General features: G+C 41.8%; 2 protein-coding genes across 2 annotated transcripts; one reads left to right on the forward strand and one right to left on the reverse strand.

The window, feature by feature from the left end:
• Positions 1 to 142: 142 nt before the first annotated feature.
• LOC138203279 (protein PRRC2C-like) lies at positions 143 to 7,308 on the forward strand. Its single transcript, XM_069158037.1, has 3 exons — positions 143 to 423; positions 2,639 to 2,880; positions 3,634 to 7,308. The coding sequence occupies exons 1-3, from the start codon at positions 405 to 407 to the stop codon at positions 5,110 to 5,112; spliced, it is 1,740 nt and encodes a 579-aa protein (XP_069014138.1). The 5' UTR covers positions 143 to 404; the 3' UTR covers positions 5,113 to 7,308.
• Positions 7,309 to 7,786: 478 nt separating this feature from the next.
• myl9b (myosin, light chain 9b, regulatory) lies at positions 7,787 to 13,646 on the reverse strand. Its single transcript, XM_069158049.1, has 4 exons — positions 13,562 to 13,646; positions 10,533 to 10,736; positions 9,281 to 9,442; positions 7,787 to 9,174 (listed from the first exon to the last, which is right to left on the reverse strand). Exons 2-4 carry the CDS (start codon positions 10,714 to 10,716, stop codon positions 8,999 to 9,001), a joined length of 522 nt encoding a protein of 173 aa, XP_069014150.1. The 5' UTR covers positions 10,717 to 10,736; positions 13,562 to 13,646; the 3' UTR covers positions 7,787 to 8,998.
• Between the last annotated feature and the right edge of the window lie 1,322 nt (positions 13,647 to 14,968).

Consider the following 14,968-nt stretch of genomic DNA (forward strand, 5'->3'; position numbering starts at 1 on the left):
CAGCGACGCGGACCCACTTCTCTATAAAGGAGCACCCTGATTGGCTAACGACTGATCACAAAGCGCAATAGATAGCTTTGATTGGCTGACAGCTGTTGATGAGGCGGGACCATTCAGCTGCGACTGTCAAGATTGGCAAAGGGCTGGCGCTGCTGCAGGTAAAAAGGGACGAAGCGACAGAAAACTGATAACATTTGTCCTGGCGGAAAGCAAGGAGTGCAATGGAAACGTGGACGTGAAGGGAAACCCAAAAGGCGAAGGATCCAAGTCCGTGAAAAAGAGCAACAGCTTCGGCGTCTTGAAAGAAAGTGGCGTTGTGTCAACCATCGTTCGGCTCGCGGGCACGCTTTGTACAGAAAGCAATTTGGACAGCTGCGTGTGTTCAAGCAAGCCATCAACAAAGAATGAAATCATTGAAACGAGGTAAGCGCTCCTCAGTCCATGTTTTACTTCTGCACTCCACCTTTATAACACCAAAAGTGTCTGTATGCGAGCCTTGCGTGTCTGCGCTCGTGGTTCTGCCTGGTATGCGGGCTTTTTGTCGCGAGCAAATGCAGCGTGTGTTTGTGTTGAAATTTGGAGGGACAGCTAGCCAGCTAGTTATCTGTGGAGGCAGGCATGGTGTCCATCTGGCGGAGCGACATGCGGGAGGGAGGCTGTGCGTTCCTGCCTCCTTTGTGCGCTTAAGATGGCTAATTTACCGAGTTGTTCCTCGGTTAGTCTGTTTGAATTTAACACTACACGTTATTGTAGCGCTACTTCACTCGGACAAAGCGAGCTGGTTTGGGAAGTTGATGTTTGGTTTGTAACATCGTGGACTGGTGTGATGGCCAGATTCAAATGTTCCTTTCCCTCTGAAGTTGCCTTAGTGTTGCTGAAAAGTTTAATTGACTGTTTCTGTTTTCAAACTTTTATTCTCAGAACTTCTCCAAGTCTCTAAATAAATGCAGGCCCTTTCCCAGGGCACAGATCAGTTGACCAGTTTATGTAGAACAAAAAGTTAGTCCGTTTGACAGCCTGGTTGATACAACATGGAGTTGCTGTGACAATCTGGACTGAGCTGAACATCTGATTAAATGTGTGGGTGTGAAATCGACTTATTCGATCTCGGTGGATCTTTACATTTCATGACTGATGTCAATGCATCGAGGAGTGGAGTTGTGGGAATGCAGTTTTGTTGTTCTCTCAGACGGACTGGAGGGAAACCTGAAATGTCTTGTCAAGCAAAGAACTCGGTTTTTTTTTTGTTGTTTTTTTTGTCAGACCCAGTTAGATCAAACTGCTCTAGGATTTGACCGAGAATTTTTTTTTTTTTTTTACCTCATTCATAGAGCTGTGGTGTGTGAAAGCAATACAGTGAATATTAATTTTATTTTTCAAATATAGGCAGTAAAAAAGTGGGGTTCATTGCATCACATCAAACAAGTGTGATTTAAAGCTTCTTTTTTTTTAACTTAATTTGCTCAACCAATCATTTCTAATGAATGACCCGTTTGTATGCAAAAATCAAAACTCGTCAGTCTAGGATATTTTCTGATTTTTTTTTTTTTTTTTTTTTTGGGGGGGGGGGGTCAAAACAAGATATTTTAGGCTGCACATTTGGAGATGGGAACCACTTTTTTTTTTTTTTTTTTTTTTTTTTTTTTTTTTTTTTTTTCATTTTCTGACATTTTGAAGACCAAACCCCTCCATTGATTACATGAGAAAATAATTTACAAATTAGTCACTAGGGAAAATAATCATCTGTTGAGTCCCTAAAAGAATAAAACTAGGATAGTATAATTTTGATCAGAAAAAAAAATTATATAAATATTATGATATGGTTCTCCTACATTTGGTAAAGCCCACACCCCTGTAACATGATGACTTTAGCTCATTTTACAGAGAGAACACCCGTTTCGGTTTTTGAATTTACATTTGCATGTTCATAGTCTCTACTCTACCACTCGTTTGGTCAAGCACATCCCTCGTTGTCCAGGAATGCAGAATTCAAAAGATTTGTCAACTGCTCCAGTAAAGTCTTGAGCTGAAGCAGCACGAGGTGAAAACGGCCTCCTTTGCATGGTCAATAGATCCCTGGGCCACTGGCTACTGTGATGTTGATATGCACACAATCTCCTTTGTGCAGACAGGCGCTGCCCCGGGGGTCAGGTTTCACCCAGCTCCAGAGAAAGACATTTACTGCATTCTGTGGCCCACCCCTGGGATCAGGCATGCTCCATTTTGAGGGGAGATTCCCTCCAGTGGCCAACCATGGATTTAAAAAAAAAAAAAAAAAAAAAAGCCCAACAACAACAAAGTTGGAACCACAAAGCCATTGTTTAAACATGTTCATCCCACAAACCTTCTGTGAACCTCACTTTAAATTGGATAAAAACTGGAAGTTTAAAAGTGACTGATACGGTTTTTGCACTTGTTCAGAGCTAAATGCTGGATCAGTGCAAACCATGTCTCTGCTTACATGGCATCAGTTATTGTGAATAAATAGTTTGGGTTTCATTTTAGTTCTCAAAGCCTAAAAGTGTGTGTGAATTTGAACAGTTATCAATTAATTATTTTCTGTTCTTTCTTGTACTTTATATATGGAAAAATAATGACAATAGTGAGCAAGACTGATAATTCTCCTCCTCCTCTTCAGCTCTAGCGGAAGCGCATCGCCCGGAGCAGGAGCACTCCTCTGCTGTGTCGGACAGTGATGACGGCTCCCCACTCGACCTGTCAGGAAGAGGCCTCCTTGGGAAGCGCCGTCGCCGTGGCAACCTGCCCAAGGAGGCGGTGCAGATTCTGCGGAGCTGGTTGTATGAGCACCGCTTCAATGCCTACCCTTCAGAGCAGGAGAAACTCAGCCTGTCGAGCCAAACCCACCTCTCTGTGCTGCAGGTGAGAAGCATGCTTTTATTTATTTGCTTTTATTTTTTTCCTGAAGCTGTCAAAGGAAATGTCACTTGTGTTCCACTATTTTTAATTTGGAGGACGTTTACCTGTCGGTATTACAATCCTTTATAACCAGCCTTTCAATCAGCACAGTGACAATTAGAAGCAAAACAATAATCAGATAGTATCACTGCATTGTATTATCAACAAAAACACTTTCCTTATTCTTCCCTTTTCAATTGTTGCATCAGTAGTAGACATTTCCTCTTCCCCTCTCAACACACAGGCATGCAGCAGTCAGGCTGCATTAGATAAGGCATTACAGATTGGTACGAGGCGGCAGCAGAGTCTCTTGTTATGTAGTCAGTTCACTGGAATGCCTTTGGCTGGCTGCTCTGTGGCTCAGCATATTTGAGCTCAGACCTTCATTATTGCCAGCTGTCTGAGGGCTCTCATCTCTGTCTGCCTCACTCTCTTTCTCCAAGTGTGGGAGCTCTTACCACTAGAGGGGGTAAGAAAGGCCTCGGATGAAGATGAAGAAAGGTGGTCATTTAAAGTTAAGAGTACTCGGATCATTTCAGACCTTAAATCCGATGCAAGGCTTTGAGATGTGGATCCAGCTTATTTAGTGTGTCTGATGTTGCAGAGTCATCTTCATCTTGAATCTTTCTATCATGTATTTGTAATTATTAGTAATGCGTCCATGTGACCGGACAGTATCAGTTTTGTTAATTCCAGAAATGCCCCCTTTGTTCACAGATATGTAACTGGTTCATCAACGCACGTCGCCGCCTGCTGCCCGACCTGCTTCGCAAGGACGGCAAAGATCCCTCCAAGTTCACCATTTCCCGGAAGGTTGGTGGCAGAAATGACGGCCACTCTTCTATCGGAGGCAGACCAAGCTCTCCAGAAAGCTGCTCTTCTTTCGGCTCATCTCAACAGCGCCCATCTGTCATCCGCTCGGCACCTATTTTGGACCTCGGTCTTCTCGGCACCACGGCGACCGCTATTCTGACAGGAGCTGGCTTCCCTGGAAAGGCAGGATCGGTCCAGGCGCTGATGACGCTGGACACGCGCACTCTGCTCAGGGAAGCAGAGGTGCGTGGAGCTCATTGGGCTTGTCTCACCAGCACCACAGTAGCAGCCAGCCCCAACGGTGGCTTCTTCAACACGCCTCCTCCAACTCCTCCTGATCTGTTCCCCACGGAAGACTTCAGCGACTTGCATCTCCTGGCAGAAGTGGCTGTGCAGAGGGCTGCAGAGCATGAGGAAGAGCGGAGACTCCAGGCGAGTCAGAACAAACTCACAGAGACCGTAAAGACTGAACTAGTGGAGGTAAAGCGCGGCACTGCCATCAGTGACATGGCCCTAACGCCACCTCCAGAGGATAGCCAACAAGTCATGGATCCTTCCAGGGTGCAGAGTCTGATGGAGAAGGCTATGGCTGTTCCAGAATCGGCTGTTACTTTGGAAAAGGCCCCATTGCCGATGTCCTCAGCAGCGCCTGTATCAGATCCCGCTCCAGTGTTGCTCACAGGCCAGAGGATAGCTTCTCTTCCGATGCATAAAGTCATCCCAGCCTGTCTACCAACCTTAATGCCAGTGTCTGCCTTTGTCTTAGGACAGCCAAACCCTCAGCACCCGGCCTCTGCTTCAGCCTCATCAATGGCTTCAGCCTCAAGTTCAGCTCCACGGCCCGCCGCATGTCCTGCAAGTACATCAGAGTCGGCTGCAAGCCCAGTCTCAGTGCCATCGCCGGTCCCACTTCCCGCTACCAGTTCCACCGCTGCCGCAAGCCTGGATTCATCTCCAACTGTAGCGCTGCTTCCAGTTGCTCCTTTTCCAGCCGTCGCCTCTCAGTCAGCTTCAATAGGAGTCACGCTTCAACTGCCCTTCCCCAAACCTCCCTTACTCCCGTTAACGGCTTCATGCCCGTTGCCTGTTACAACCCCAGAGTCTGCCTCTTTCCCGGCATCAGACGCTGTCCCAATGTCGGCGATCACACCTCTGCTGGGCCTCATGTCCCTCACTCCTCCTCTCCAGCCCGCCTCGAACACCGGCAGCAGCAACAGTATTAGTGGTACTTCGCAGAGGAATTCAGCCGCGGTGCCCAGTGTTTGGAGCATGGTCCACGCTGACACCAGGCAACCCGGTTCCCTTCAAGTGGTGAACACGCCCATTACCACAGTATGGGGCTCGCAGCACAGCCTGCACACAGTGACTGAAACTGTTAACTAGGAGCTGCAGCCGGTTTTCATGTATCTGCGGAGGAGTGAGGCCAGATGACACTGTATATAGGAGAATGTATTTTCATCACCAGTCCCTTTGGACATTAAACCTGCAGAATATACTGCAGTGAGGGACAAAGTAAAGTAACGGACACGAGGTGATTTTTGAGACAACTTTTATTCTTTATTGTGCTGTTATCAACGGAAGCTGTTTTGACAACAGTTTGATGCCATTTCTCAAAGTGAACATTCCTCAGAAAAATGTTTTGGACAAAGTTTTTGGTGCCATTTTTGACCCCTTTTGCTTTTTACAACTTTGAATGAGAAGGAAAATATCCCTTAATTGTACAATTAATTTCATTCAGTGTAAATTATCCGCACCAGCAGAGTTGGCCTCTTGATAAGTAGTACTGGACTTTGTTGAATGTACAAAAGACGTCGATATCATTGGCTGAGCGGCCTGTCATCCATTCCCCTCCAGGATTAAAAGGAGGACACGAGTTGTTGTTTTTTTTTTTATACAGTTTTAACTTTGTAATTCTCTATAGTTGTGCAATTCAAATGTTGTTTTTTTTTTTTTTAATTGATTTAGTCTGTTTTATACTCTTATACATTTCCCCCCTTGTTGTAATGGAGAAGGGAAATCGATTGTACTGCAGCGAGCCTGACCAAATGATTCACTTTAATGTGTCCGTCTGCAGCGCTCTCGCCTATCTTACTGTGTTAGCTGTGGGATGCAATGTCATCTCAACTCCCATCTGTTTTTCTTATCGAATTCTCATAATATTTAAATATATGAGCAGTATTATCTGTATTTTTGTCCACAACAAATTTGTTTCAGAGGGGAGAACGTCTCCTTCTGTTACAGACATCGATTTTTAGTTCAGGGATGAGTAGCTTGATTATCCGTTTACATCAGCCACCACAAATCCTGGAAACGTTACTGTGAGACATGCCGCTTTTTATCTTTTATGGTACAGAACTTTTGATATGTTTGATCCCCTTATCTGGAGGATTGAACTTCCTGTATTTCTCAAGTCAGTTTGGGGCCTTAGGATGTGGTCTGTGTATCTCAAACCTGAATGTCTTAGTGTGAAAAAGCAAATCAAATGTAGCACACTTAATAGCTGATATGATCCTCTCTTTCTTTTTTTTATATACACAAGAGCATAAAATTCCACCTTTTCTCATCTGTGCTTTCCACTTTTGTTTAGAAATGTTTTTTTTTTTTTTTTTTTTTTGTATAGAATTTCCAATCATCCATGAAGCTGTAGTTTCCATGAAACTGTTGGGCTGAACCACGCCATACGGCTGAAGGCCACCTGGACATCTTTTTAACAGTAGCAGTGTGTGGGGAAAGTAATGCTGTAGCAGAATTGTTAGACGAACCTTCAATACCGTCATGTTTAGCAGCTGTGTTTATTTCAAACGGTTATATTTACTTGTTGTTGAAGACAGAATGAGGAAGTTTGATGTTGGGTCATAATACTGCTGAGCACCGACCACCACGATCATTCCCAGAAAACAGTTTGTTGGCAGATATGAAAACTCCAACATTCTGCTTTTTTTCTTTTTTCTTTGTGCCTCCTCACTGCCAGTTTGTTATTTTTGTTTTTTGTGCAGGCCAGTAGAGGATTTTTGTTTTTGTTACAGGGACTCGTTAGACTGATGTGCATTTATACCTCAATTTCCACAGGTCATGTCAGACTTGGGTCATGTGCAGAATACTAAGTATTAAAGTAATATTTTTATTCTTCATACTACATCATGCCACTGTGACGACTCCTTATCGGTTGTGAAACTGGAAATGGCTGGTTCAGAATTACGTTTTTAAATGGCAAAGTCTCCGTTAGGTTTTAGATGCGAACTGACGCTCCAGTCCGAGAAAACAATGTGATGATGCGTGTAAATATTTTCCAGATCAAGTTTTGTTTTTCATTTGTATGTATCAGCATGAAAATTTACTACAAATGGTGTAGTTTCTTTACAGCATTCAAAACTTTTTTTCTTTTTTCTTTAAGTTCATGTTGCGAATCATGACTGACCGTTGGCAGTATGACTGGCTGCTGTGCCTTAAACCTACGACTTAGGGATGATGTCCCTTTTTTAAATACAACTTCTCAATAGTCTGTGCAATATACGCCTTAAACTTTAAATGTGTTTTTTGTATGAACATTTCAAAGAAATAAAGGTTCAGTTTTTCTTACTTGCTGCCTCCTCATTCTTATCTTTTTAAACACACAAAAAAACAAACAAAAAAACTGCGTCGTCAGAGGTTGGTGAAGGCCCTGAAACCATTTGCCAAATCGTGGTTCAATATGATCCAACTATCTGACCATACTTCAAACTGTTTTGGTTATTTTACTTTGATTTGTGCATTTTTCCTGAGCTCTTCTTCAGAGATCAACTGGATGAGGGGAAAAAAGTGATGTTGTATACTTCTGTGCACCAATCAATGTCTGAATCCACTATCATGTGTTAATCAAAATAGGATCCACCTGCACAGCAAGTAGACTAGATTTATAAATTGATTGTTAAATGTAAAATATTTTTTACCAAAGATGGTTAGTGCTTTTTAAATTGGGAATATTTGAAATTTCCGATCAAAGCTAAAATGTTGAAACAAAGTTTTCAAATGCATTGTAGCAAAAAAGTTGTAAATGATCAAGGAATCTCAGAGTGACATATATCTGATGTTCCCATCAACGAATCGGAGAACATTATTTTTTATTATAAAAAGTTTTGCTGGACAGAGTATTTAATTTAAATGTTGTTACAGGTTTTGGCCCATTTAATACAAATTGTGAACGCATTGCTCCTAAATGTGTTTTTTTTTTTTTTTTTTTTTTTTTTAATGAATCCTTCAAATGTACACAAACAAATGTTTTATGTTTCAGGCAAGCACGAGGCTCCATTCATGTCAGTGAATGTGAACTTGTGGTAGTGAATGTTTATTTAGTTAGCTGTCACTGAGGAGATGGAGCTGGTATTCAGGTGCTTTGGTAGTAATGTGAGTACAGTTTACAGCTTTGTGGGAGAAAATGCTAAAACATCCTGATGCACTAATGGTGCTTTCAGCGTGTGAACTAAATAGAAGACACTTGTTTGACAGACAATATTTCAGACATGGTAACAGTCACTTTAAAATACCCCAAACACATATACACTTTCTTTATTTGCCTAAGCACTTTATAGACCGAATTCGTTCAACAACGCAAACATACCTGATCCTTCAACCAATACACACAACCAGCTGATGGGAGGAAGATTCTAGTTACCAATTAATCAAAAATATAAAATGCTCGTCACATTTGATTGTCAAAAACGAATAAACAGAATGATCCGTGTCTTTATCCATTCTCATCATACAAGGATACAAATATATAAAAGAGACTCATTGCGGTGCTTGTGCAGGTGTGAAAGTTAACTGGCAGGAAGAGGTAAACATGGCTGGTACTGTATGTAAGTCCAAACTGCCCCTGTGCACGCACACACACACACACAGTGGTGCTTATTGCATCTCAAAAGTCCAACCAGGTTCCCTGCAAATATCACACAAACTGCAGTCAAGGGGGATGAATCTTGTAGCTATGAGATGTAAACATTGATACACCTCTCTTCATGAAATAATATAATTCATAAAAACTGAAAGTATTGCAAAATATTTCTGTGGGTCCTAAATGAATCCAAAGATTCTACCTTTGATAAGCATATAGATCCCAATAAATGGAAAACAATTTACTTCTGCCCTTTTATAAAAACAAAAACCTTGATGTAAAAGTACTGTCATAATAATTCCTAATGATCTTATCTTAATTCTAAAGGTTCACAAAGGTAGAAGCTCGGGATGGATGTGTGTATGCGTGCGGGGGGCCGGAAGCAGTCGTTTCCTCCCTCTACTCATCATCCTTGTCTTTGGCACCGTGTTTGAGGATGCGGGTGAACTCTGCGTAGTTGAAGTTGCCCTTCTTGTCGATGGGCGCCTCGCGGAACAGCTCGTCCACCTCTTCATCTGTGAAGCGATCCCCCATGGTGGTCAACAGCTCCCGCAGATGGTCCTCGTGGATCACACCTTGGAAACAGGTAACATCTATTCAGGTGGGAAATTACAGTTCCAAACACTTTGTGGTAATCTGTGTGTTCAGTGTTTTGTTTTTTGTGTGTGTACACTGACTCACCAGATCCCTCCTCATCAAAGCAGGCGAAGGCGTTGCGGATGACGTCCTCGGGGTCTGTTCCATTGAGCCTCTCTCCGAACATGGTGAGGAACATGGTGAAGTTAATGGGCCCTGGTGCTTCGCTCATCATCCCCTCCAGGTATTCATCAGAGGGGTTCTTACCTGTACAATAACAATATCGTTACATACATCTTCCTGCATGGAGACTGTGCAGTGCCATAAGTGCTCCTTATGCTGATATAGCATTTTGTTTTGTAGTGCTATAATCAATTTTCAACAAAGTAGAAATGTAGTTTTGTTACGAGTAATGAAAGGCTCCAAGGAACCTTTGATTTGATTTTTCAATATACATATTATTTTATTTTGTTTTCAAGTAAAAGGCACATTTGACTGTCTAAAAGTCTGCATATGTACAATGCTCAAGCTCAGTTCTTTAAAAATGAAAAGTCTTATAGCTTAAATTAGATTTATTAAAGGGGCATTCCTGAGATATGAAATTGCATCTGTGAAGCATATTTTATTATTGGATCTCTTTGCCTGATAAATGTCTTTGTCATTCAAACACTTCACTCCTAGTTTGTAATTTTTTAGTCTCCATACCTAAAGTGAGATAACCCTGATGACATCATCACCACCTCTGGTCATCATCAGACCTGTAGCAACAAGTCCTCCAATAGTTCCGTTGTCCCCTCCTTTCAAATTGCACCTGTAAGAGTGTTTCCTAAATTAGAGGCCCTGGTTAGGTTTAGGGCTCAAAACCCACTTGTTTTGGGTTAAAATGATGACTTGAACCTTGTTGGTTGTCATGGTAACATTAAACTCAGTTTTAAGATAACCTGCCGAACGTCTCCTGCACTTAATGCCACAGCAAACCATCCACCTAGTTCACATCTTCTGAACAAGGAAAGATTGACATTGTATCATCAGAACTGCGTCACTTCTCCAGGACACCAAACTGTCATTATTTATACGACCAGTAGAGGTCGTTCAACATTAAAACGTAACTGTAGCTTGTAATCTGCTTTCGCAGAAGACTTACAGGTTAATTTTTTAAAGGAGGACAGTCTTGACTGTTGCTCTGCTAGCTCTGCAGCTACAGTTGTGTAATATGGAGGATATTTTACAACTTCATTCACTGACTGACTTTGATGACAAACCGAATTGTGCCCCTTTAAAGGGAGTGTCAGCTCTTTGGTTTTGAACCTCACATTTACATCTCTAGCCATAAAAACTGAGAACAGAGCTGTTGTACCCAGAGAGGCCAGCATGTCATGCAGATCTTCCTTGTCAATAAAACCATCTCTGTTCTGGTCGATCATGTTGAAGGCCTCCTTGAACTCCTGGATCTGAGACTGGTCGAACATGGCGAAGACGTTGGAGGTGGCCCTCTGTGGGCGCTTCTTGGTGGTCTTTCCCTTGGCACGTTTGCTCGACATGGTGGCGGCTGGATCTGGACCTGTGTATACACACATGGTACATTAGGTTCAAGAAGAAGACTGTGCTCATGCTGTAGCGCGATCAAGAAGAGGACTGGCTTGGATTTGTAGCTTGTCAACAGAGCTTGACGTAAATACTGAGTTCAGCATTGATTTCAAAAGAGGAATTAAAGTTTAAGTATATTTTTCATTACGATCCAACTGTAAACAAAGGCTTGTCTTTTGCTTGCCCCATGCAGGTGAATCTTTTTCTCTCTAGAGCGAGAGTCACATTCTCTCTGTATGTCAGTGCAGGGATGAGTGTGAAATTGACATGTCTCCACAGTGCACACTGTAACTAACTCAAGATCTTCCCCGAATTAGACCCGTCATTCATGTTCAGGTCTGCAAGGATTTGTCATCTGTGTGTGTGTGTGTGTGTGTGTGTGTGTGTGTGTGTGTGTGTGTGTGTCTGTGTGTGTGTGTGTGTGTGTGTGTGTCTGTGTGTCTGTGTGTGTGTGTGTTCTGTGATTTTGTTGTACCCAGTGGGGATTAGCAGACAGAGGACAGGGGGACAGGTTGGTTTTTGTGCGGGAAGGAGCAGGTGAGTGTGGCTGATTCACACAGAAGTATGACATCATGTCCTCAGAGGCACTGAGATGATGTAAATGCTGCATTTAATACAGAGTTCATTCACTGTAACAAGACTGCACATGCAGTTTTTGGAATACCAGTGGGCTCAGGAAATTATGATGTATATACAAATATTTTGTAACTTCTTTTTACATAAATCTGTCAGTAAGTGACCGAAAAACTGTGAAACATGCAGTTTAGTGTCTGTATTAAATATATAACTGTGTAATCTAAAACAATATAATATCATTATTGCTGATTATTATGTACATTCATATTCTTCTCATGGAAAAATGCAGAACAAAATTGTTTCTGTTTGGCAACAGAAATTGAACACATTTCTGTATTTTGGCACCAAGATACACATGTACGACTCATTTATTTTTTATTACACACCACTGCAATGGCTACAGACTTGTATTAAAATTTTATAAATAGCCCTTTGCTGTCCTATATTCACCAAATCTCTTCCTCCAAGGGCAATGTCTGCGTGACACTGACTGTCTGTCATCATATTTAATGGGCTGTGGGAACAGTGCTAAATTTCAGCATCTGCTATCTCTTGCCTGGATGATTCATAGAGGGCTCACAGTGAAGCTAGAGAGGGCAGGTTTGCTTATTATAGAATATAAAACTTCTTCCTCTGTTGATTTCTTTACAAATTGGTCCAATTGTATCTCTTGCCGAATTTGTACTTTTATGACGAATACAAGTCAGTACAACCATCCAAAGTCCTGTCAAAATTTGGATATCTTGATTGTCCACAGTGGCATTTACATAAAAACAGTAAATCCAGAAAGTGTTTTGTGTGTTTCTGTTCTCAAAGGGTACAGAAATACTTTCTGTTCGGCTTTCCTTTCATTCGGCTACTGTTTGGCTGTTTCAGTCCCTTTATATGCCAGAAACACAAAGAAATCTGGAAGGTGTGGTCTGCTGGCTCAAAGCACTTCCATTCATTATCTCTCAGTCGCTGAGGAAGCTGGAAACAAAACATTATGGAGCTCCACTTCAAGGTTTCAGGAATGGAGGAATTCCTCAACCTGATAAGGGCTTCTCTCTCCCCTCCAGATTTTCATTATGCAGATAGGTGTGTAACTGTAAATTTGTTGGGGCTCAAATGAATTGGTGTTGATGTAAATAGTCCGATTTGAGACACGGGAATCTGTTTTGTGTTTCTTTGTTTGTCTCCAGTTACATAGAGGTCCCCCTCTGATGTCAGCGGTTGACGGTGTTCAAATCTACATGTGTGTTTGAAGCTTTACTGATCTGAAAGGGTCTTTGACTCTTTCAAACATGTTCAACATGCAAGAAAAGACTTCCACTGAGTGTAGCAACAGCTGAAATCTTTCACATTCTTCACTGAGTGATTCAACAATGATTCACATAGAGGCTGAGAACAACTATTTTTGACCTCAACAACGTAGGCATTTGGCAGACTCGTCTCTGCCCAGCTTGTACCAGCAATTGTATTTGTTCTCCGGCCACCACAGCTCCTCTGTGAACCCTTTTATTCCCCGAGGGATGACAAGGCTCCTCTGTTCCTCTATCACACACACACACACACACACACACACACACACACACACACACACACACACACACACACACACACACACACACACACACTTTGATATCACCAAACAGTCAAGGCTGTCATCCCCTCGTTCACGCTTACCTCAGGTCACGTAGGTCATCATTACCGAATTGAAGACTAAAAGGCCAACGGTCAGGAATTCCAAAAACAAACAGGAATAGGAATGTAAGCTCTCATCGCCTATAAAAAAGACAACATCAGAGATGTGTGTCTGTGTGTGTGTGTTTAGGAGAGAGAGAGTGAGGCAGCTCTAAATGGGTCAACTGCATTCAGAAATTCCTCTGTTTAATGTGCTGTGATGTGTAGTGATGAGATGGAAGTAAACATACATGCATGCTGTAGATTTGTACGATCCATGCGCATTTACACATAAAGGTCCAAAGTGAACATCCTCAACAGATTTCTGTTCACACTGATCAACAGATGGAAAACTCTATTCTGTACTTTTAGTCAAAGATCCACTTCAGAAGCTCTCAGTAACTCTGTCCTCCTTCACTCTCCTCACTGACAGTTGAGCATTGTACTTCTGAACCCAGACAATTTACATCTTTCATCCGCCTAAAACACATCAAATAAGAGCTTTTTAAGGCTATATTTACTCTGTTTGTGCAATACAATGTTCAAAACCAGCTTTCTCACCTTGGCTTCAGGCAGAAATATGTGGGAGCACTTCAAAACTCCTTTTGTCTGGTTCCGACTCAGCAATGGGAAGGGAAGCAGGCAGTCCTACTGAAAAGTTTGCTAAAGAATCAGACTCCCGGTGGGTCCCTCCCCTCTCTGCCCCGGCCAATGGAGAGAGCGACCTGTTCCATACAAAGACATCCCAGGCCAGGACATTTCTCCATACAAGGCAAAAGAATGCACAGGCTGCAGCTTGCTACTGCCACAGACGCTGCTCGGGATGTTTGGAGAAAAGGCATAAATGACAGGAACTACGATAAGGCTGCCTTATTTAGAGAAAAGGGCCTAAACATTTAAAGGCTCTTCATGGTTGAGAGGGGAAACATGGAGAGAGAGTTGTGAGCAGATGCAGAGCAGTTTTGAAAGGTAGCGTCTCTGTTGTAAGGCGATGGGTTTCCTTAAATAGGCAGTGTCTCTGGCCATCACAGAGCAACACCTTGAATTGTGTCATCAAGGAAACGTCTGGTTTGTGGTTGCTCACCCTTTCCCCGTCATGTTTTGTTAAAAAAAAAAAAGCACAAAAGAGAGGCCCACTAGACACCAATTTCATGCATATTCATTATTATAGAACCATTTTTATGTGTTGTCTACACAAAATTAATCTTAACTGGGCAGGGCATAATGTTTTATTTTTGGATATTTTTTTTTTTTTAGACAGGGGAATTTATTTGCAAATGCTATTTGCTTAGCAACACAAAAAACATTTTTATTCGATAATTTATTCTTCATTCATTTACTATTTATTGTCCATCATGGTTTTAAGCACACACACACACACAAAAAAAATCAGTCAATGTACTGTATCTTTATTCAAATGTAAAAGGATCATTTCGTCTTCACTGTGTTGTTGTAACAGTCATGATAAAGTCATTTGATACAATTGCCCACCCTTCTGCTCATGTATTATCATTATTTTTGTTTACCACATATTCTATATACTACTCTGCTTATAGGAACATCTAAGGTAATGAGGGAATACATGTTTTTGGTTGTTTAAAAGGCAGCATGTTTATATTTTAGTAAGTATTCAGATTGTAAAAGGAGGATATCTTTCTTATATTAGAATTAAACTATCGTGAGGTAGTTTCAGAGCTTGATAACATGGACTTTTCCAGGTAAAATAAAATGTGGCTTCCCTGCTTCATGAGGCTCTGTGCAAGTGCACTGATGCCCTCTGCTGGGCCAAACTAGCTATAATTTAGTACTGAATTAAGTACTGAAAACCCCGTGATGAATGAAAGTGATGACAGAAATTGTGGGAGGGCTGTGAAATTGTTAATTCTCGTTGTATATACATTAAGTTAGAAGAAATACATTTGGTAGTTCAGCAAACGATTTTTGAAATTTATCATTGAAATAAAAATA

The sequence above is a fragment of the Embiotoca jacksoni genome, unplaced genomic scaffold (assembly GCF_022577435.1).
Source record: "Embiotoca jacksoni isolate LCO1_2020_lvr unplaced genomic scaffold, fEmbJac1.0.p SCAF_1, whole genome shotgun sequence".
NCBI classification, from domain to species: domain Eukaryota; kingdom Metazoa; phylum Chordata; class Actinopteri; family Embiotocidae; genus Embiotoca; species Embiotoca jacksoni.

What these genes read in the sequence shown, in the direction of transcription:
- myl9b (XM_069158049.1), bottom strand. Translation starts at nt 10,716, where the DNA reads ATGTCGAGCAAACGTGCCAAGGGAAAGACCACCAAGAAGCGCCCACAG. An exon ending in TGACATGCTGGCCTCTCTGG is followed by an intron (nt 9,443 to 10,532) that starts GTACAACAGCTC and finishes GTTATTGTACAG; the next exon opens with GTAAGAACCCCTCTGATGAA. An exon ending in CTTTGATGAGGAGGGATCTG is followed by an intron (nt 9,175 to 9,280) that starts GTGAGTCAGTGT and finishes CCTGTTTCCAAG; the next exon opens with GTGTGATCCACGAGGACCAT.
- LOC138203279 (XM_069158037.1), top strand. An exon ending in CCCACCTCTCTGTGCTGCAG is followed by an intron (nt 2,881 to 3,633) that starts GTGAGAAGCATG and finishes CTTTGTTCACAG; the next exon opens with ATATGTAACTGGTTCATCAA.